This window comes from Malania oleifera, chromosome 5 (assembly GCF_029873635.1).
Source record: "Malania oleifera isolate guangnan ecotype guangnan chromosome 5, ASM2987363v1, whole genome shotgun sequence".
NCBI classification, from domain to species: domain Eukaryota; kingdom Viridiplantae; phylum Streptophyta; class Magnoliopsida; order Santalales; family Ximeniaceae; genus Malania; species Malania oleifera.
The window spans coordinates 38,663,876-38,685,974 of NC_080421.1; the positions used below are offsets into that span (position 1 = coordinate 38,663,876).

The following is a 22,099-nucleotide window of genomic DNA, read 5'->3' on the forward strand; positions in this document are numbered from 1 at the left end:
TCTCTCATTGAATACTCTTGCTCATACTCTTGCTGAGATTTTGCTGATTTAAAAGCCATGGTTCTTGTGTTCTTAACTGATTTTTACAATATAAGAAAGAACCTCGATAATATCTTCTTGAGCTTCATCTTTCCATATTGTGATTTTGATTGAAGTATATAGATTTCAATTGTACTAATCTACTCTTTTGAAAGTGTCATTGTACACCAAATTGTTTCTTGTTTTTCTTGCAGTTTTTGATGGTTCAAGATTGGTTGAATCGTTGTATTGAGCGTGGGGTATCGCTTGGAGAGGGGGCTCCACCCTAACTGAAGGAGGTATTGTAACGGTTTGCTTTGCTCGTAAAGAAGCATTATAGTGGAATCCTTAGGTGGTCTTGCCTAAGGCGAGGATGTAGGCGGGTATAGCCGAACCTCATAAAAACCTTGGTCTCACTCTCTACCCTTACTCTTTAATTTTTCTGCACATTTAAATTGTGTGGTTGTGTATCTAAGTGTAGGAAGCTGAAATATTGAGATTGAGAAAACTTTTAATTTAAGGAAGTACATTAATTGATCTTTTGCAGAAAACTTAAAGGGAGTACGCTGATTAATCGTTTGCGGAAACCCTGGTTAAAAGGAAGTGCATAAAATCCATAAATACTGGACTTTTATCAAAATCTACATTGAGTTATTCAAGCGCTGAATCAAGGAAGTGCTACTGAAACTCTTATATTGGTTAAGTAACTTGTGATTGATTAATTGGTTGGTTGATTGGGTATTGATTGACATTGTTGAAAGTATTACAGTAAGAATCATTGACTTGTATTTGATCAATTCATTGATTGAGTGTGGTTTGTGATTGGCTTAATTAAGTTTTGAAAATCAAATCATTCTTGTGTGATTAAGAAACTTACAAAAGGTTGTGAATTTGTAAAAAGATTTAAAGGAAACTTTTAAAAACCCAATTCACCCCCCCCCCTCTTAAGACAACACCTTAGTTTTCAATATTGTTTGCTAATGATATTTTATTGGTGGATGAAATTAGGGGTGGAGTAGAGGCTGAGTTAGAATTATGGAGAGAGGCTTTGAAATCTAGAGGCTTTAGTATAAGTAGAAATAAGACATGATATATGAAATGTAATTTTAGTAATAGTAGGGGGAATAATGGAAATAAAGTTAAAATTGATGATGAAGAAATAAATAGCACTTGTATTTTCGATATCTTGAATTTATTATGCAAGCTGAAAGAGAAATTGAAGATTGTGTAATGCATAGAGTTAAAGCAGGTTGAGTAAAATGGAGAGCTGTTTTAAGTGTGTTTTGTAATCGTAGACTACAATTAAAATTAAAAGGGAAGTTTTATAGGATGACTATAAAACTAGCTATGCTATATGGATTGGAATGTTGGGTGATGAAGAAACAGAATATCCAAAAAGTAAAAGTTGTCGAGATGAGAATACTTAAATAGATGAGTGATATAACATTGAAAGATAAATTAAGGAATGAACATATTCACGGTAAGTTAGGCGTGGTTCCTATAGAAAATAAGATAAGGGATGGACAACTCAGAAGGTATTGACACTTGCAACGTAGGTCACATAGTGTGCCAATGAAAAAGAGTGAGTTAGTTACTATGGGGGGTAGTAGAAGGAGTAGGGGTAGACCTAAACTAACTTGGAATGAGATAGTGAGAAAGGATTTAATAGTCTTGAATCTGTTAAAAGAAATGGTTCTTGATCGCATAAATTGGCAAAAAAGGATTCATATAGCCGACCTCACCTAGTGGGACTTGAGGTTTGGTTTTGTTGTTGTTGCTTAATTTTATTAATTATTTCCACACATAAATTAATAAAACAATGAATCAATTAATTGAAGAAGCAAATACTCCCAATCTACATAAATGAACCAAATGAGAGACAATTCATGTTTCGTATTAGAATATGTTTTAATATTATTTTAGCATTTGGAAAATCAAAATAACATTAATTTAAGCTATCATGTCCAAAGATGGAGATCCTTCTTCAACTTATTTTAGTTACAAATTTTGGCAAATGAATAAAAACATAAAATCATAATTGCAATGAAAAACCTAGTGGAGGGAAGGATATTTTGTAATCTCGCATAAGCACTTGAGGCCCTTTTAGTGAAACACCCTATGTTGATTCATAAGTTAAATATTCTAGATGAATTAGCACACACATGTGTGTGTGCATGTGCGAGTTTGTGTGTGTATTAACAACACATCAAAATCAAAATTAAAGTAAGAATATCAAAATAAACATTGCTAGCATGTGAAAGCACTCGTTTCATAATAAAAAGATCACATTATGCACATTTGTTCAATAAGATTGAAAAATTTATCTTGACATTTAAGTCAATTCTTCTTCTTCTTCTTTGAAAATAGACCATTTAGTATAATAATCACAAGCATCACAAAGCCAAGTTGAGTTTGAAAGTAACGAACAGAAGCAAAGACGTGCAAATAGAAACATCATAGCGTACCTAAAGTTAGCTTTGCAATTGCAACTCATTTTTCATCATAGACAAACAATGAGAACTTTGCATCACCCTTGTTGTTCAGGCTCCCATCGCGAATACCGCATCAAAATCAATTGAACTTGTCACTACCATTCGATCCATCAAATTTAACCTATTGTTGTTGGAGATCATGAAATAACATCTCTTGAGTGAATGTACTAGATCAAAGGACATAATCTTCTAGATGGAAGCTTGATGCCATTAGATAAAAATGCTTCATATTCACAAAATTAGAGGATATTTAAAAAGAAAGAAAGAAAGTGTTAAGCGTCTCACCTGGGAGTATAAAGTCCAAGAGGGGGGTGAATGGACTCTTTTCACGTATTTGGGCTTTCTCAACAAAATAAAATTCTTGTCAAGATTTAAACAATTATATCACAATGTATGAAACATAAATCAAGCACAAGACAAATAATAAAGAGTAGGGAGAGAGAAGCTTAACACCGATATTTGACGTGGTTCGACACCAAGCCAACGTCCATGCCTTAGTACCAAACTAAGGATTCCACAATCCACTAAAGATACTCCTTCACCGGTAGAGAAGCCTTACAACTCGGGAATAAATCCCTACATTCGGAAACAAATCCCTACCCTTGGGAACAAATTCCTACCCGCTCACAAAGAGCCTTTGGTTCACAAAGAACCTTCACCAAATGGTTCACAAAGAACCTTTACAACCAAGAAGATGATTTACAAAGAGGTGCTTCTTTAATTTGAGTTGATAACAATCAAAACTCACATAATTCTCTCTAGGATTGAATCACACAAGATAAGTAAGCAAGAGAGAATGAGCACTTGAAATGAAGAATTAATATGCAAAGTGCTTAGGTTTTGAATAAAAAGATATTTTTCACTATAAACTTGTATAAATCACCAAAACCATGCTAAACAAGTCTATGGACTTGTATTTATAGCCAAAAACCCTTACTAGATGTTATTGGACCATTGTGAGCAATTCCCAAAAGAAACTAGTTGTTTTCTAGCCGTTATTGTGCTGTTCACAATGCGTCTCGTCGACTAGTGACCCCCACTCGTCGACTAGTGACTTGTCGACAAGTTGCACGCAATCATCGATGAGTACCTTGAATTAGAAAATGTCATCAACATGAAAGTTGTGAGATTTTTTCTTTGCTTTTCAGAGACACCAAGATTGTCCTTTTTGGAATTTTTTAGAAAAAGTTATGCCTTAAATACCAAAAGGTGTTTAGGAAACTTGATAGGTGCATAACTGAGGTTTTAAACTTAACCAGGACCAAGTTTGTAAAAGATTATAACACTAATATAATTTAAAAACTTGTCCTTAAGAAATTTCTTTTGAATATAAGATATCTTATTTATGAAAACACATTTAAAAATTCTTTTTGATATCATATATGCTTAGTATGTCTTTTACAAAAATATACTTGACTTTCTTGAGTACTCAGGACATAAAGCTCGTTTTGACACAATCGGGACTAAGTATAAAAATGTTCTTAAAACTAGGATGTTAAAAACATGTCCATTTGAAAACATATTTTGAGTTTGGGATTCTTTTGACAAGCTCTTTGATTTTAACTTTGAAAACTATTAAAGTTGAGTTTGTGACGTTAGGTGAAATTATATGTACTCACGTGTCCTAGTATGCATGTATTTGCTCAACTTTTACTCAGAAATCATGCAAGAAACACACCCGCAAGAGTTACAAAATGTTCCTACCTCACACAACCTTTATTACATATAATTTAACAATTAACCTTCCGTTGGTTGTGTTTGAGTCCTTTTCGAGTGATTGACCATTTGATATTTCCTATTCGAACTTCTACTCGGTCCGATCTTTGCCTTTGATTTTAGTATTTCATGTATTCGTCACTGGAACTTGTACTAAACATGATTTGCAAATATGGAGTGTACTATGAATAACATATAGGTTAATATCATCAAAACATATATAACCATGATAGTGTAGTTACCAAGGCTAACAGAAAGGGTTGGAGAGTGATTACGCCCAAAGAATAATGCGGCAATTGTAGCACAACTTTGGGGTGTCGATTCCACAGGGAGATGGAAAAAGGAACACAAATGGGCAAATAAAGAAAAAAAAGAATAGTAAATGATTTTTAAAGAAAAAACAACTGACTTTTTTTTTTTTGAAAGATTTAAAACTAAGATTATTTTTATGGATGAAAAATCAAGTTTGCAAGAGTCAAGGCATCAGGAATCCCTCTTACAAATCATATTATCAATCTATTTTTAACCCATTGGTTTTCTCAACCGGAGATTTCACATCTCAAATCCCCAATCGAAAGATGTAGAATTACAAATCTTTGATAAATTCAAAAGTAAATTTTATAAATATTATTCATCTCGTTTAGAACTCAAAAGGTATTAACTTTGTTAACAAAATCTAATACCGACAATATATCCGGAGACAATATCGCAGTAGAGGAGTAATTTAACAAAATTAATAGTTTGTATTGAACATATTCATGGATCCTTACAATTCTATGGAAAAAGCATGATTGAATCCATGACGAGATTCATATATATGAATATTCTAGCGCGAAATAAAACAAATAACAATTGATGAACAATAAATAGAAAATATATAAACATTGAAGACCAACAATATGGATTAAAAACAAATTGAAATACCTTTATTTTGATCTAGTAAAAGTCTGAACTAACAAAAGGCTATTTCAGGATAAATTGTAGCCCATTACATAAGGTTTTCAACGCAACTTGAATCGCCTAAAACCAATATCGGATGAGATAGTTATGATGAAAATACCGAACGGTGCGCAGATACTCTTCCAAAACAGGATTCTATCATATCCAATATTCTTTCCTCCAATTTAGGTGGTTGATCTTCTTCATCTATGTTAAGGGTTGACTTCTAAATCTTCTTAACTTCATTCCTATCATAAAATCATTGAAAATTAATTGGAATTAAAAACTTTATAAAATGAAGATTAAGTTAGAAACTTACCACTAACATATTCAAATTGTCCTTATAAATTAGCAAATAAACAAGAAAAAGTAATGTTCAGATTAGACTTTTATGCACTCATCAGAGAGTCACATGTATGGAGTTAAAGAGGTTCTGACTCTTCATGAATGATTCAATTCAAAGGGAAGTTGAAGAGACTCTAATAGTTAGATGAACACAACGAAAATAGTCTCTATTGCTAAAACTTTATATGGTTCCTTATAAATGGGATAAAATGAGTTGAATCATTCTTAATGAGGAGCCTAATAATCAAGCATATTTTATCGCCCGGAGAACTACTATAATTTTGACTTTATACGTTGAAGAGCAATTTATTATCTTATCAAAGTGTGCTTTGCATTTTTTTGCCATCCTAATAATGTTTTAATTTGTTCACACTTTAAAGTTATTTTTAATACCCAAATTATTAAAACTTAATAGTGATTGTTAAATTGACAAATCTTAGGATAATCAACATATGGCGCAGTAATTAGTTTTTAGTTTATCCTAAAACAAAAATAAATGCGCTGAATTTTTTAAGTTTATTTTAATTTTGAATTATGAGTATGACAAAATTCTTTTTTCTATATTACATATGTAATTTCTATTTTTATTCATAATTTTTAATTTTTGTTTTTAATTTCTCACTTTCTTAATCTTTAACCATACTAAATTTGGGAATTTTTTCCTGATTTGTTTATTTTTTTAAAAAATATATTAAATAATACTTTTTTTGAGAAAATAATTTTAGAAATAACTTTGATGTAATCTAGATTTGCCACGTGTCATTTCAAGAAATATTTTTCCACAAAAGATATAATTTAACACTTAACATTTCATCCACAAGGATTCCAGCCAGGCCAGCCATTCCTTCTGATATTTCAGCAGAGGTAGAGTCAAGTCTGGGGGTGCCTCAACGGTTCTGTTCCCAGCTTCCCTCTGATTATCCAAATCAATATCGTTTGCCATCTTCGCAAACTTCCCACATCAACGTCGGTCCTTCGTCCCCATTTTTTTTTCCTCTTAAAACCATCTGCTGTTTGTTTTGACAAAACTGATGTTATTCCCCATGTTCTAGTCAACGAATTTTTTTTTAAAATAATAAGAAAAATCAATTTCCTACACTTTCTCAGTAACCAATCAAACTAATCGTACATTGAGAAATTTCTTCTCCAAAAATGCAATAAAAATAACAAAAGAAACAAAACCTGTGACTTCTTATCTTCTATCGAGCGGCTTCCATGGCAGCGAAGCTTCATTGCTGCAAAATCAAATGCAACTTGGGAGTTGGGTTCTTGAAAAATCTGATCAAAGGACCTTTTTACTTAAGCTTTGAGAAATTAAAAACTGACGGTAGCTTGGAGAGTTTTTTCCCCTTTATTATTATTTTTTTAAAAATATATTAAATAATATTTTTTTTTGTAAAACAAATTTTTAAAATGACACATAACAAAACTAATTACTTAAAGTAATGATTATTTGGAGTAATGAAATTACGTCAAAATCAATTGTTTTCTCAAAAAAATATATTATTTAATATATTATTTTAAAAAAAGGGAATAAATAAGGGAAAAACTCCCAAACTCGCATTAAATTTTAACGGTGGTAGACGGGGAAGATAATTAAGTCAAAAATAAAATAAAGAAGGGACGAAGCCTGAAGGGTTTTAGAAGAGGGGGGATGCTGGAGCTCTGCACCTCCATAATCTCTCAATTTCAATGGTTTCCCTCTCGACTTGGTGTCGATATATTGCGCACAAGCTCGAATACTCCGTCTCTCTTAGCTGGAAGGTATCTCTCCCTTTCTCTCAATATTATCAACTGGGTATCGTCGATTGTTGATGTTTTCAATGTAGATTGATGGTTCTCCATACGATTAGAAGTTTTATTCCTTTAATTTTCTGGCGGTATTGTCCATTTTTTTGAATCATTGCCTCGAGTTTTTTTTTTTGTTGGTAAACGTTCTTTCATTCTGGGTCCATAGTTTGTGGATTTGCATGAATAATCACACGCCGTAGTTTGTCCTAATTATTTTCCCAATTGAGCTCTTTTTTTTCCCCGGCGCATGCAGGTTAGATGGACTCTGGTGCAGTTTGAGGTTGGATTTGTGCATGTCTATATGGTCTGTTACGGGGCAATGCTTGTTGATGATATTGGAAATACATTTTTTTTTTTCATTTTAAAACGAAAAAAACTGCATCAATTTTGGAGCTTGAAATTAAAATTACCTTCAAAGTTTAGTAAAACTGTGTGTTTGTACATGTAAGTTATGTTTTGAAAGCAAAATGAGCACTTGTGCTAATCAACGATGTGTAAGGGTGTTTTAGAAATCTGCATTATAAACAAAATTGGTTTCAAACAGAGCACTTGATGGGACAATGATGGTGTTCTTGCTTTGATTTTTTGAGAGCAGAAGAAGATTTCATTAAAAGATTAGGAATGTACAAAAAAGAGAATAAGAAATCCACCTAAGAAAAAATGGAAAGTAAAACAAAAAATGAAGACAACAAAGGAAAAGCAAAAAACACCAATCAAACCCAAGTAGAACCAATCCCATTGGATATTTGAGAAGTTCACTCCTTTAAACTACCTAGAACCAACACACCATTACAAAGGCAGATGATGAATCTGTTCCCATAACAGCAAAATATCCAGCTTCTTCCTAGAAAAATGTGAGCGTTAAGTTTCAACAATGAACTCCACACCGCTGCAAAATAAAAGCGTCTCTGTAATGTTACATATCCTTTTTCCTACCAAAATCATTGAAGGAAATTGCCAAAAATTTCTCCACCATATCTTGATAGACCCAACCCCTCCCAATAAACCAAGTAGCTTATTCCACACTTTCCAAGAAAAATCAGTGCAAAAAGAAATGGGATGATGTTTCTCAATTGTTAAAGGAAAGAAGACATACATCTGGAGAAAGTGCCTTAAAAGATCTCCTACAGTCCTACTCTGAAGCAACTTTTTGGTCTTCTTGCTTTCATTAATAGGAAAAAAAAAAAAAATGATGCCATGCTGTTTATCCCTCCTTTTATCAAGTAGGGGACCACTCGACCAATGAAAAAAACAACGGTAAATACTTATTTTTGTCTGAATGGTATGAAAAAATAAATAATTATATAAGACATCAAACATAAATAATTATGTAAGGCTGAATGGTTTATGCTGTGGCCGAGTGTGACCAGTGTTGCCAAAGTGAAGTCTATCTGTTATATATGTGCCTCTGTCCTTATGATTGTGCATCGGCAAGATTTCATTGTTGATAGTTTAGTGATGTGGGGAAATGATTGGTATAAGGGTGGTCAAGTGGATCTGAATAAGGTGTTAATCAAGATAGCATTTGCGTGGGCCATGCACTCGGCCACCCTTTCTTACTTGGACACCATCTCCTTTCTGTGATATAGTACTTGGCTAAATTGTTTTAGATATTGACATGAATGAAAAAAGTGATAGAGTTTGTGTCCACCCCAACAATTTGAAGACTCATCATCACAAGGAAGAAATTTTCTATTAAATTAGGAGGATTTAAGATAATTATTTTGCTGTTTCATTCTTAATTTTTTGTGTTTAGTCCTAGGTTTATTGTGTCCTTTTGGTTGAGTCCTTGTTTGAATGGAAATAGAATTTTAAGGGGGCGTGAGAACTTTTAAGTTATGTTTAGTTTATGAAATATCTATTTCTAGGAATACAATGGAATAAGGTGAGCATGAAATAGAAATTGTGTAGGGATATAAAAAATTAAATGAAAATCATTCATGCCAAAGTTTGTATTATTCCAACCAAAATTGAATAGTTAAATTTGGAAAAATCATTCCTTGTCTATTCCATGTTTATGGATCAATATAAAATGTTTCATTGTCATTTGTTTTAGGATCTATTCCATGTTTATGGATCCATATAAAATGTTGCATTGTCATTTGTTTTAGGATGCAAGTACCATTTCTTTTGTAAGCTATCAAATCCCTATATTATGTGTGTTGTGTTCTAAGGTATGGACATTCCTTGAACCAAATGCAACAAATTGGCGCGATAGAGGTCTCATTGTAAGAAATCTTGTACAAGAGGAAACATATGCATCAATACTATTTTAAATTGTTCCTGTACTTAGATGTAGTTCCAACAATTCTCATCTCTCTCTCTCTCTCTCTCTCTCTCTCTCTCTCTGTTTTGTCAAATTTCTCACCTCCTAATCTCTCTTCTCATCGTTCTTGTCCCATTTACTGAAGGGTATGACTTGGGCCCAAGTCCCTAAATTCCATTCCTATGCATTTTCATTAAATAACGAATTCTCACTTTGGGAAAACATTTCATATAAATACATGTTTGTATAAGCTTCTGTGTAGCAGCAACCACTTCCCTGGTGCTTTTGTGCATAGATAGGAGGACTTTCACTTGCATAGGTCACTTGAAACAATTTACCTTCTTTTTTTTTTTCTGGTTTGTTTTAGAAATTGTTATTCAAATTGGAGCAATGATGCAAGCTTATGTCAAGGAATCAGCCCATCCAAAAAGGGTGTTACTTTCCCAAGACCCTAAGAGTGGGAGCCTTGTGAATTAGGCTGACCTGTTTTATAATTTATTTAAATTATATTGATTGTCTAGCTTAAGAAAACTAACATGAATGATAGGGAAAATTTATAGTTTATAATGATACTCTGCTGCAAAGGACAAGCATAGAATCGAATTGTTAGTTTCAGGATGGAGTGATATCATTAAAGCACACATAATAATTAAATCCATTACCATGTATAGATTTCAAGTTCAAGTTGCATTAGTGATGCAAGAAAATCCCACAAACACAGCTCAGGTAGTTGGTGGAGATATTTAGAGATCAGGAATAGCAAAGAGATATTAAAATCTCTGTCAAGGACTAGAACTTCTAGGTTACACAGCCTGGGGAAGAAAGAGAATAACTTTCACTATCCAATATCATCAAAATCTGAGTTGCTGCCTTAGGTGCACTTTTATACTATAACATCTTAATTAAAATCTAACACCAGGCCTGGAAAAATCCTCAACTCTCACGAATACCCCTACAGGAATTCAAGAGACATAAACCCCCTAATACTTGTTTTTTGATAGAACCCTCAAATGAAAAATTGCTAGTGGCCTGAATAGTACTTGTGCTACAGCTGCATGAATAGTGCTCACACTACTCTATTGAGAACAGTAGCATTTTTTTTTAATTTTTTCTCCTCCATATCTCCCCAAGTTGGAAGAGGGAGAACTCTTTCAGGCTGTTCTTTCTATGGTGTCTGCATCAAAGAACAGTTTACTCCTCTGCATGAATGTATTCGTGAAAACTCTTGCACATATAGCAATTGATTTTTCTGTTTTCATTTTCTCTTGTACTTGAGTTGCATCCCCTTGATGGCTTCACCTATTTAATAAATTATTTATCTCTTAGCTGATAACATATATATATATATATATATATATATACATAGCAATTGATTTTTTCATTGGTTATACTCGCTTGTTTTTTTGGATAAAAAAGAAGATATCTTAAGAAAGAGAATGTACAATCAGAGCGAGGATACTAAATCCTCAAAAAGAAAAAGGAAAAAAAAAAAGGAATAATGAAAGTAATAAAAAATAAAAAAACTGAAATTATCCAAGAAAACCCCTCTTTAATCCCTGTTGGTTATACTCACTTGGCTTTTTAAGTAGTCTATTTTGAATGAAAAAAAATTAACAAATCCATCTGCACTAAGGGTGATTTTAGCCCCTTTTTTTATTTTTTATTTTTTTAGATGAGCTCCTTCTTTGTAAAAGCTGGGTATAACACGTTTAGTAAGCCGCTTTTTTAGCTTTTAAAAAGCTAGTTTTTGTTTTTGTTTTTTTTGTTTTTTTTTTGAGAATTTTTATAAGTTACAGTTTTGGAGCTTTTAAAAGCTAGAAGCTAACATCTTTATAGCAGATTATTCTATTTCACCGGTGTATTTTTTCAAATATTACAAAATTATCTGCACATTAATTATGTCTTTTAAATTTTCTTGTTAATTCTTTTCCTTTTAATGAAAATTTCTTTTTCTATAAAAAGGAAGTCTCCTAAATTAACTTATCCTGTTTGGTCATTTTAAATAACTTTGACATGTTATGACTTTTTTCTTTTGCCACACTTAGGATCAGCTTTTTCATTTTAATGACTTTTTTTCACAGGGGACCAAACAATTTTAAACAACCTAATTCAGCTTCTTTTCATCAATTCCTTTTCATTGGGCACAAGGGCAAACTAAACCTAACTTTAGTTTCTGTATATTTTTTTTTGGCACTATCAAATGCTGTAAAATCTCCCCAAACCTGGTCATATATTTGAGGAATTTGATAACCCCAATTCTTCTCTACGCGGACTTTTATAAAGCTTGTGCGTGGTATTCCGATTAAAAGAAAATGGATTGATAACAGGTAACATAGTGGGACTTTCATGAAGCACTTGAAAACATTCCCTCTTCTTGAATGGCTGCTGGACCATAAAGTGAAGAACTTACTTCCATTCATTAGGGTAAACATCATAGATTGGTGGAGAATCCAATATTCAAGAATTCCATCGCAATTGATAGTCTCAATCTGTGGAACTATCATCTTCAAGACTACCTTCTTTTATGTTTGAAGTGTTGCAGATTCTTTCTGGTATCTCCACTCTTGTTCCTGTTTGATCCCCATTTTTTGCAGAAGTTGCTCTGTCATCATTCAAATCTCTAAAATTTGTCGTGTTGGTTTGACCTAGTAACACTTCCTTTTACTGACACAGCAATTTTAGAATCAGTCTTTTGTGCTAATACTAAATGGATGGGAAAACAAGCTGCCAGGATTTGTTGAAAGAGAGTAAGAAAATCAAAAGGGAGAGCAATAGAATGAAATACTTGGCAAGGGGCTGGTTTTTGAATTCTAATATCTAAACCCAGTGAAGGAGGAATGTATCTTTTCAGAATATTATTTCAAAATACATCTGGTTGGTTGTTTTTTCTTTTGAGGATTTCGTGTCCTCTCTTAGGTTGGTTTCTCTCTCTTCTTCCGCATTATATTTCTTTTTTTTTTCCATTAAAAGAAAACATCTGAATTGTCTCCTTACATCAATTAGAAGTCCTTATGTAGCATAAAATCTTAATATCTTTAAACTGGTTTAGTCTCAATCTTTCATTGTGCCCTAAAGATAATAACTGAAAAAAAGACAAAAAATCCTAATCTGCTGTAGCAATGTGAAAAGCTTGTGCAATAGTCACTACTGGAGCACCAGTAAAAGTTATTTGAAAAATTGACTTAGCTTGTGGATCAATTACATTAACTGATTATTAAGTAGAACAATATTCTTAATCATCTTCCAGTATTCGCTGGTTTTCTGCTTGGATGGTTGGGACATTTGTCATTCTGTTCCTTTTAAAGTTATGACTGCTGGCAAAATTTAATTTTGTAGTTTCTGCTCTCACCACCCCCCACCCTCAAGCCCGCCTCCCAGAAAAGGAATTGATTTTTCTGCTGTAGTTTAGTAAATGTTTTTTTGTTTGCCTTTTATCTTATACTTATGAATGGTGGCTGTTGGAGCTGCTTCTTTTGTACACTTTTCTCATTGAACCTTCTTTGCAATGCAGAGCTATAAAAGAGGTCAAATAACTGACAGAGAAGTAGGTGATGTTGTGTGGAAAAATGTTTTTCAAGGAAAATTGACTTTCATGCATTGGAATAAGGGAGAGGAGATGGCTCCGGCAATTGGGGGCCAGGGGGGAACTCTTCTTGTCAGAAAAATACCTGCTGCAAATCCAAGGTGATATTTACTTATGAGAGAAATTTCAAAATTTTTATTTAAATGTGTGCCTATTTTTCGCTTGTTTGATTTATTTATTCATTTATTTATGTTTTGTGAATTAAACTTTCATTTACTGTTGCATGAGATAAGCTTTTCTTGAGCAGCTTCCGGAAAAGCACTCTCTGGTCATGTATGCATATCCCTCTTGTTGCGGTCTATAATATTGTCATATTATGCACGCAGAACAACAAAATCAATTGAATTTTATTTGATGACCCATTGGCCTCATACGAGTTTCATATGAGTGTTGTAACTGCTTGTGTAATCTGAAATTTCAAATCTTACTTGATATATTCCATCTCATGCTTTTGCATGAGTTTTGGAATCCCGTTCCTAATAATAAGCATTTATTGGGACACTTGTAGACTTTCTGTATTTTTGGTAAATATGCAAGTCAGAGGAAGAAATTGACGAACTTTACTGGAGGAGGGAGAGATGTGAAATTTAAAATTTGTGTTGCACCAGCTATATAGCAGCATATGAATCTAAATATTGTAGTGGGTTCCCATATCCAAAAATTGATTTAGGGCACTACTTGGAACTTTGAAAATGAGGCATTGTGAAATGGATATGAAGATATTGTTTTTTGAGACTTGCAAGAGGTACAAAAAATATTAGGGTTTTTTAAAAAATCTTGTCTCCAACCATCCTCCCGGGGAAGGGGGGGGGGGGGACCGAGTTGGTGCCTTAAAGAGCATGGATTGGGGTACAAGTGTTGGGAAAAGTGCGGGGCTTTCCTGCTGACCGTGGATAGTTGTGTGAGCATTGCACAAGGCAAGAAGGAATGAATTGGATTTTGCTCTCTCATTTGTTCTCCACGACTCCACCTTTAGGGTAGTTTTCTCTTGAAATCATTTTACTAAGTTGGAATTATGCACAAGCATGGCTACTGTGCAAAGCTGATAAAGAAGGGAAGGAATATTCTTTGATCTTATTTAGGAGTCTCGGATATTTGGTGCATGGGACGCCTTCCAAAGGTCGTATGTTTAGCTGATTGTGAAGCATGGTGGTTTGGTAGTGGTTGCACCTTCAGCCCAGCGGGCTTGGGCTCGTACACTTAAATTCATGAAGGCAGGGGATTGATGGAACATATGCTGCATTGGTTTCCATTACCTGTCATGGAATAATGCCTTTGGACTACTGTAGTCAAAAGAATTCCTGGTGTGCATCAGGTCCTCTGGTGCAACGAGGTGCATGCCTAGCTTTTCAAGCTTCCAGGCAAGGGGCTAGCCTCTGGTTCTTAGAACACCTATCATCAACATTACAATCATATGGTTATCATGCCCTTTGCATAAATGCGTATCAGGCCCTCAGGTGCAATGAGGTGCACACCTAGCACTTCTCAAGCTCCCAGTCAAGGCACCTGGTGCAAGATCCAGGCAAGGGGCTAGCCTCTGGTTCTTAGAACACCTATCATCAACATTACAATCATATGGTTATCATGCCCTTTGCATAAATGCGTATCAGGCCCTCAGGTGCAATGAGGTGCACACCTAGCACTTCTCAAGCTCCCAGTCAAGGCACATGGTGCAAGATGCATAGAATGAGCGCTTTGTTGAAACCTGTCTGCAGCATTAAAATCTTAATGTTATGATGCCCCTTGCATAAGGTGAAATGCTTATAAATTGATTGTGAAGCTTGGTGGTTTGGTAGTGGTTGCGCCTCCCAGCCCAGCGGCCTTGGGCTCGTGCACTTAAATTCATGAAAGCAGGGGATTGATGGAATATATGCTGCATTGGTTTCCATTTACCTTTTATGGAATAATGCCTTTGGACTACTGTAGCCAAAAGAATTCTGGTGTGCATCAGGCCCTCAAGTGTAAAGAGGGGCAGGCCTAGATTTTCAAGCTTTTAGACAAGGGGCTAGCCTCTGGTACTTAGAACACCTATCATCAACATTACAATCTTATGGTTATCATGCCCTTTGCATAAATGCGTATCAGGCCCTCAGGTGCAATTAGGTTACACCTAGCACTTCTCAAGCTCCCAGTGAAAGCACATGTTGCAAGGTGCATAATGAACGCCTTGTTGAAACCTATCAGCAACATTAAAATCTTAAGGTTATGATGCCCCTTGCATAAGGTGAAATGTGTATAAATTGAGTGCCTTCATTGAAATCCTATCATCAATGTTAAAGTTATTAATATGATATGGTTCCAGCAAACATATTTATAAAACCATAAGTAAATCATTTTCTCCTTTTTATTTACTTAGTTACATATAAGGAAATGCATCCCATTTGAATTAAAACAGTTATAATTTTGAAACTTCAAAAAATAACAGGTCAACTTTAATTTCATTATAGTTTGATACTACAATTTTATGTTCAGGGATATTTAATTAAAATTGAGGCTCCTTTAACTTGATTTTGCCTAAGAATGATTAGAAGTTAAAGTGCTAAGATTTATTTATTTATTTACAGAGTAGGGCCTTTAAGGCCTCAGCTGAATTTTAGTCAACAGAAGGCTTCCGGATTTAGACAAATTCTAGACTTGGTCAACCCCATATTCACTTGCCCTAACTTGATCCAAAATGTTCCGTAGTACTTCAAAGCCATGAAACTAATGCTAAGCCAAACAAAGGAATTGGGTAAACATAAACTTATGTGTGTGTATATGTTTTTTTTTTCTTAATAATTATGCTACAAGAATTATAGGATGTAGCTCTATTTTTTATGTCATTTCCTTTTGCAGTTAGTATATATAAAATCAAATTTAAATGGAAATGCAAGGATCTGGCGCCCAGGTGATAAAGGGGCATATTGTCTGGAGTGTGCTGCTTTTTGACTATATTGCTCAACACTGAAGGGACATGTCCATTTAGCATACGCTGAATTCTCAGGCATTATTGTCTGTAGATGTATGGAGGGCTTGCCTCTTCACTGCTCCACCATTTGAGGATACTCTGCCCGACTGTCTATTGCCATTTTTTGGCCGCGCTGCTGCTGTTCCAATGGCTTGCCAGGCTGTCATTGACAGTTAGAAGCCTTATTTAGAACTTCTAGGACCTTGCACCTGAACAAGTGCATATTATGGGTTTGGGACATGGCTAAATTTGTGGTTGTTCAAGGGGATTTACAGTCTTTCAGATGTGCAATGAAGCTTGCCTAAGGCTGCAATTCCATAAAAATAACCATGGGCAATTATTGCAGTGAAGATTCTGTTGGCATGCCATGTTGTGGTTGCAGGGAGTCCACTTGGGCATTGTGAGGTCCATGTTCAGCTATGAGGGTGTTCTCTTTATGAATAAGCACACTATGGGAAATTATGCCTTTGTGCTGCGCTATGACTTCATTTGCTGCGACTTTTTCTTTTGTTATTTATTGTTCATTTTTTTTTAAATGATTCCTCCTGCACTTTGATGAATCTAACCATCTTGTCTACGATCATACTTCAGATGCATCAGTATGGTGTGATTCCCTTAACAATTTCAATGTGTTACAAATCTTTTAGATTGCTGTAGCTTTCCTTCTAATGGACTGCAGCCATGCTTCCCATGGTTAAGTTCTCCTTTGCAATATTGTCCTATTTAAAAGTTACCGAGATGAGAATGCTTGGATGAGTGACATATTGAAAGATAAATTAAGGAATGAACATATTCGTGATAACTTAGTGTAACTCCTATAGAAGATAAGGTAAAGGAGGGACGACTCAGATGGTATGAACACTTGCAACGTAGGCCACATAGTGCACCTGTGAGGAAGAGTGACTTAGTTACTGTGGGGGGCAGTTGAAGGGGTAGGGGTAGACCTAAAATAACTTGGGAGGAAATAGTGAGTAAGGATTTAATATCCTTGAATCTATCAAAAGAAATGGTCCATGATCGCATAAGTTGGCGGAAAAAGATTCATATAACCGAACCCACTTAGTGGGACTGAGCCTTGGTTTTGTTGTTGTTTAGATACTTTAATTGTTTTTTATGTGTATGGGTTCTACCTCTTGGAGTCCTTATGTTGTATGCCTTATATCTTTTGCTTATTTATATTAATTTTTTATATTTTGAAGAAGGATGGACTTCAAGAACTTCCAAGGGTTGTCTTTTATGCTCACCGCTGCACTAAGTGCTAATATTCAGATACTTATGTATTATAAAGCCTCTAGTTCTATAGTCCATGGCTAATCAATTACTGGGAAGCCTGTCATTCACAACTGTGAATGTGCAGAATTTTTTTTTTTTTCTCTTACAATTTGTCCTTGAATGTATTGGAAAATACTTTGGAAACAAACCCAGAGACTTCTTCATATATGAGGAATTCAGAATTGTAGTCAAATGAAATTTTTTCTTTAAACATGTAGGTTTCATGAGGTTTCATGGGAATGCTTTCTACGGTATCATTATTTAGGATCATTTCCATTGCTGCTGGTTTTGCTCATAAATGTGCTTCCTCTTTTCTTTCTTTGGTTTTTGTTGTGTAGAAGTTTGAAGGCCTCTTTCTTTTCTTGATTGTTCTATTTTCTCGGTTTCTTCCCTGTAATCATTCTAGATCCTAAATTCCAGAGTTAAATTATCTTGCCTCTCAATCTCCTATGAACCTTCAGTCTTGCAATTTTCTGTATTTAAGCTTTTGATTTTGTTGCTACAAATGTTCACATCGGCACCAGCTTTCCACTTTAAAACTTCATCTTAGCTAAAATGGGAGCAGTCTGTGTTTGACAAGAAAATGCAAGCCTGCAATAAAACCACAAGCTATCAAACTTCCAATGTTGTATAATTAATCTGCTTCCCAATCTGAAAGAGGGAATGCAACTTCATAGAGCAGGCTCAATGCCCAGCAGATCTTGCCAATCACAAGGCTTAATGAAAGGATTTTTTATTGCTGTGGCACTTGATGGCCAAAGCATAAATATGCAAAGTTCAGTGTTGATTCCATTGGTTGTTGTTTCAAGATTACATGTTCATATTTTGTAGAGTTGCAAAAGGATGAAAGGGTTTTTTAATAATTATTTTTGCCATCTCTTTTATGTGTTTGTATGTCCTTGATAGAAAATTTAATAAGCCGTGCACTGTTTGAAAACTTTGAATATTGTCTATAGAAAATTATGATTGATTCAAAATTATAAATCCATGACCTCAAACATTGATTTTTTTTCCCCCTCTATTTAAAAATTGTTTACAGTCTTTGAACATTTCTTCATATTTTTGGATGCTTTTGTTTTTATGCTTCCCTGACTGTGTACATCTTTGGTAGTCGTGTTTTTGTTGGAGATGTTGTAGTTTTGAAGGATCCTGAGAAATCAAGTGGTTATCTGGTTCGAAGATTGGCAGCCATTGAAGGGTATGAAATGGTGTCTACAGATGAAAAAGATGAGCCTTTTGTTCTTGAACAGGATCAGTGCTGGGTGTTGGCTGACAATGAAACTTTGAAACCCAAGGTATATGGATGTTTCTTATTCAAACGTGATCTTTTAAATTTTTATGGATACTTTTCGTATGTTTATTGGTTTGTTTGTTTTTTATTTTATGAGTAACCAGCCAATTGAAATATATTAGCATAGGGGGAAAATGCATGTGTGTATCAGTACACATGTACAACCAAGTCCCACGTTGGCTAGAGCTACCATTACAGACACTAGATTTTATATTCTTACCCATTAACCTACCTTTTACATCAAATAAGATTCTGCTTACAGCAGCTTCAGATTCAGGCAGCTTGTCATGCAGTTTTTGATTTCTAGTCCTCCAATTGTGATACATGGCAGCAGCCCTTCTTGATAAGAGTGGAGAGAATTCCTGAAAAACCCTCCAAAGCCAACTCGATCAGTATTTCACTCGGTATTAGCATTATTCATGAAGCAGTTGGTGAAGATGTTTCGATATATTGCAAAAGAGAAGCAGAAGGAAAGATGATTCCTTCTTTCTGAATCAGAGCTGCAGAAATAAATATTCAGAGGAACTTCTCAATCGCTTCTTAATCATCAATTTACCAATTTATAAGAAGTCCATATGAAAAACAAGCCATGAAAGAAAAACATGCTTTTTGGGATATTCTTTTACCAAATCACTTTATATCTTAACCAAAGGGGGCTTTGATTGTCACACAATCTCACGCAGATCTGAAAGTAAAACTACCAGATGAATCAGCTTCCCAAGACCACTCATCTTCAGAACCAATGACAGGAAGAAGCTCAATTGGAGTCTTAGAACGTAAATCTGGACAGGCAAAGAAACTTGGGTTAATTCAGGTATTATCTGACAAATTAATATCTAACTTTTGCTTCTCGTGGTAAATCAAAATCCTGACTACGTGAAGTCCATAAGACTGCATCAATGAGACGGGTGGCAGTTATCAAAAAATAAAAATGTATTCCTGCCATTCCCTGCAAAATGCTTTATACAGGAAAGATTGGGGAATTTTCAAAGACCAACTCTTCTTTTTTATTTTATAGGAGTGGACCTCCAGCAGCCCAAAGAAAATCCTTGCAACAAAAACTATTCCAAATCATTCTAAAAATAGCACCTTTATTCCAATCTTCCGAAGTCTTGAATCTAAGTCTTCTTCAAAAGGTTTATTGGCATGAGGCCAACCTACTTTACGGCCAAAGTATTTCAGTCATTTCCATGCCATACAAAGGCATTAAATTTTTGCTCAAAGCCACTTAGCAACCTTCTGAGGAAGAATTAAACAAAACACCAAAATATTTGAATGACTGCATTACCCAATTCTTGCTGCCTTTTCTATTTCCACCATCCAACCAGACCTCTTCTCCTCTAGGATCAGACAGCCACAAGCCCACCTTATCCAACAGTTGTTGAGCTTCTAAATCCTTCCCTATAATCACTGCAGACACCAGCAGTGGCGGCCCCTCTTCTCTTCCCTTTCTCTCCTTTATTTTTCTGTTTGATTCTTTCAAAACTACATAGTGCCGGTGTCAGGTTTTGGGTCCCCCTCTCTCTCTCTCTCTCTCTCTCTGTGCGTTCCGGTGACAGTGCTGGTGTCTATTTTTCCGGTGGCTGGTTCTGTCAACTACCAACAGTGCTTATGTGCAAATAGAGCACACAACCACACGCTTCCTTACAAGACATTTCAACTTTCCAGCAGCCAATGCGCTTATATGCCAGCAAGGAACATCTGAAGGATTTTCCAGTGTTCTTCCGATACTTCAAGAATTGCAATATAAGTCCAGACGCGAGAAATGGGAAAATTTCCACTGTATCTTAATTTTGCTTTGTGATATTTTGACCTGTTCTGCAGGATCTTGGAAGAAAAAAAAAATTCAGTCTTTTTGGAGGATGAATAACTCTGCCAGCAGTCAGATTGAGACACAGCTTCAATATTTTGAAATTAATAGCAACAGTTGGGTTTTTCCTTCTTGGAGCTCTCAATTTTCATGTTGTGTTTTTTTTAGCTTTTCTTGAGTTTCTTTCCCATTTCGGTTTTTTTTCCCTGTGAGGGATTTTCATGTCCTGAAATTTGATTTGATTTTTCATGTCTTCTTGATCTCTTTCTTTGTCTCCATGGACGAGGGGTTTAGGGCTAATGGTAGCAACAGGAAAGATCAGCCTTCTGTAAAGATTCTCTTGGATTTTGAGACATGGGTCTTTTCTACATTCTTCAAGTTATGCTATGGCAAAAACGGTATTCTTTTATTCATCTTCCTTTGTTTGGATTCAAATTTATTTGGCTTTGGTGGCTTTTAGAGGATTCTTATTCAATTGTGGCATGCAATGGATCAAGAGATCAATAAAGAAGCAATAAAGATTTATGGGTTGAGGAATCTTGTTTCTTCAATATTCTTGATTTTGAATCTTGAATTTAGATTGAAGAATTTTTGCAATCCCTCGCTTAAATATTCTTCGATTGATTTCATTAGCATCAAATTTCCCGAGACAAAGGATACTTACGGTAGTATTTTTCAAGCGGTTGTCATTTCCTTTTAGTTTTCAGTCACCAGTGAGATCTTCTCCTCTCTTGTTATTTCTTTCTTATTACCAGTGTTTTTAAAGGCATAAATAGGGCGCGCCTTGAGGCGTTTTAGGGCAAAAACACACCAAGGCGTAAGTTAAAAGGTGCAAGTCCACAAAAGCGTAAGCCTCAGGCGAGAAGGCGTACACATCAGGCAAAAAACCTCGCCTTTTTACACCTCAGCATCCAGGCGTACGCCTTTCGGTATCCCTGCCAAAACCTAGAATGCAGCCTCTGCTCTCTCTCAAAGCCTCAACGAAGCCTTTGCTATCTCGATGAAGCTCGACTAAGCCTCTGCTCTCTCTCGAAGCCTCAACAAAGCCTTTGCTCTCTCCGATGAAGCTTGACGAAGCCTCTGCTCTCTCTTTCGAAGCCTCGACGAAGCCTCTGCTCTCTCTCGAAGCCTCGACGAAGCCTCTGCTCTCTCTCGAAGCCTCAACGAAGCCTTTGCTCCCTCTGACGAAGCTCTATGAAGCCTCTGCTCTCTCTCGAAGCCTCTGCTCTCTCCGACAAAGCTCGACGAAGCTTCTGCTCTCTCTCGAAGCCTTTGCCCTCTCTTAAGAATTATGTTTTTATTAGTTTCTCCATTATTCTAACATTTTTCTCATTTTTATACTATATATAAATTTTTTTATATATTAATTATTTTTAAAAATAAAGTCCTGAAATGCTTACGCCTCAACAACTTGAGGCTTGTGCCTCACCTCGCAGAGGGTAAAATGCCTCGCGTTACGCCTTTGCCTTTTAAAACACTGCTTATTAATATTATTAATAAATTTTTCGAATAGTTGGTTGCTAGTGGAGATTTTGTGTTTTTGATTTGTAGTCTTAGTAGTTAGTATATTCAATTTTGTGTTTTTTGTGTTTTTCATTTGTAGGTTTTGGAATATACAAAATTTTTCAA

General features: G+C 35.1%; 1 protein-coding gene across 2 annotated transcripts in view; it reads left to right on the forward strand.

The window, feature by feature from the left end:
- Window positions 1-6,982: 6,982 nt before the first annotated feature.
- LOC131156178 (mitochondrial ATP-independent inner membrane protease subunit 2-like) overlaps window positions 6,983-22,099 on the forward strand; it is a 42,797-nt gene continuing 27,680 nt past the window's right edge. Inside the window, exons 1-3 of one of the 2 annotated variants that reach the window (XM_058109642.1) lie at window positions 6,983-7,274; window positions 13,079-13,251; window positions 18,481-18,664. In XM_058109642.1, coding sequence (XP_057965625.1) covers window positions 7,203-7,274; window positions 13,079-13,251; window positions 18,481-18,664 — 429 coding nt within the window. In that variant the 5' untranslated portion in view covers window positions 6,983-7,202. The remainder of the gene's footprint in view (window positions 7,275-13,078; window positions 13,252-18,480; window positions 18,665-22,099) is intronic. The other variant, XM_058109641.1, reaches the window with a different exon arrangement.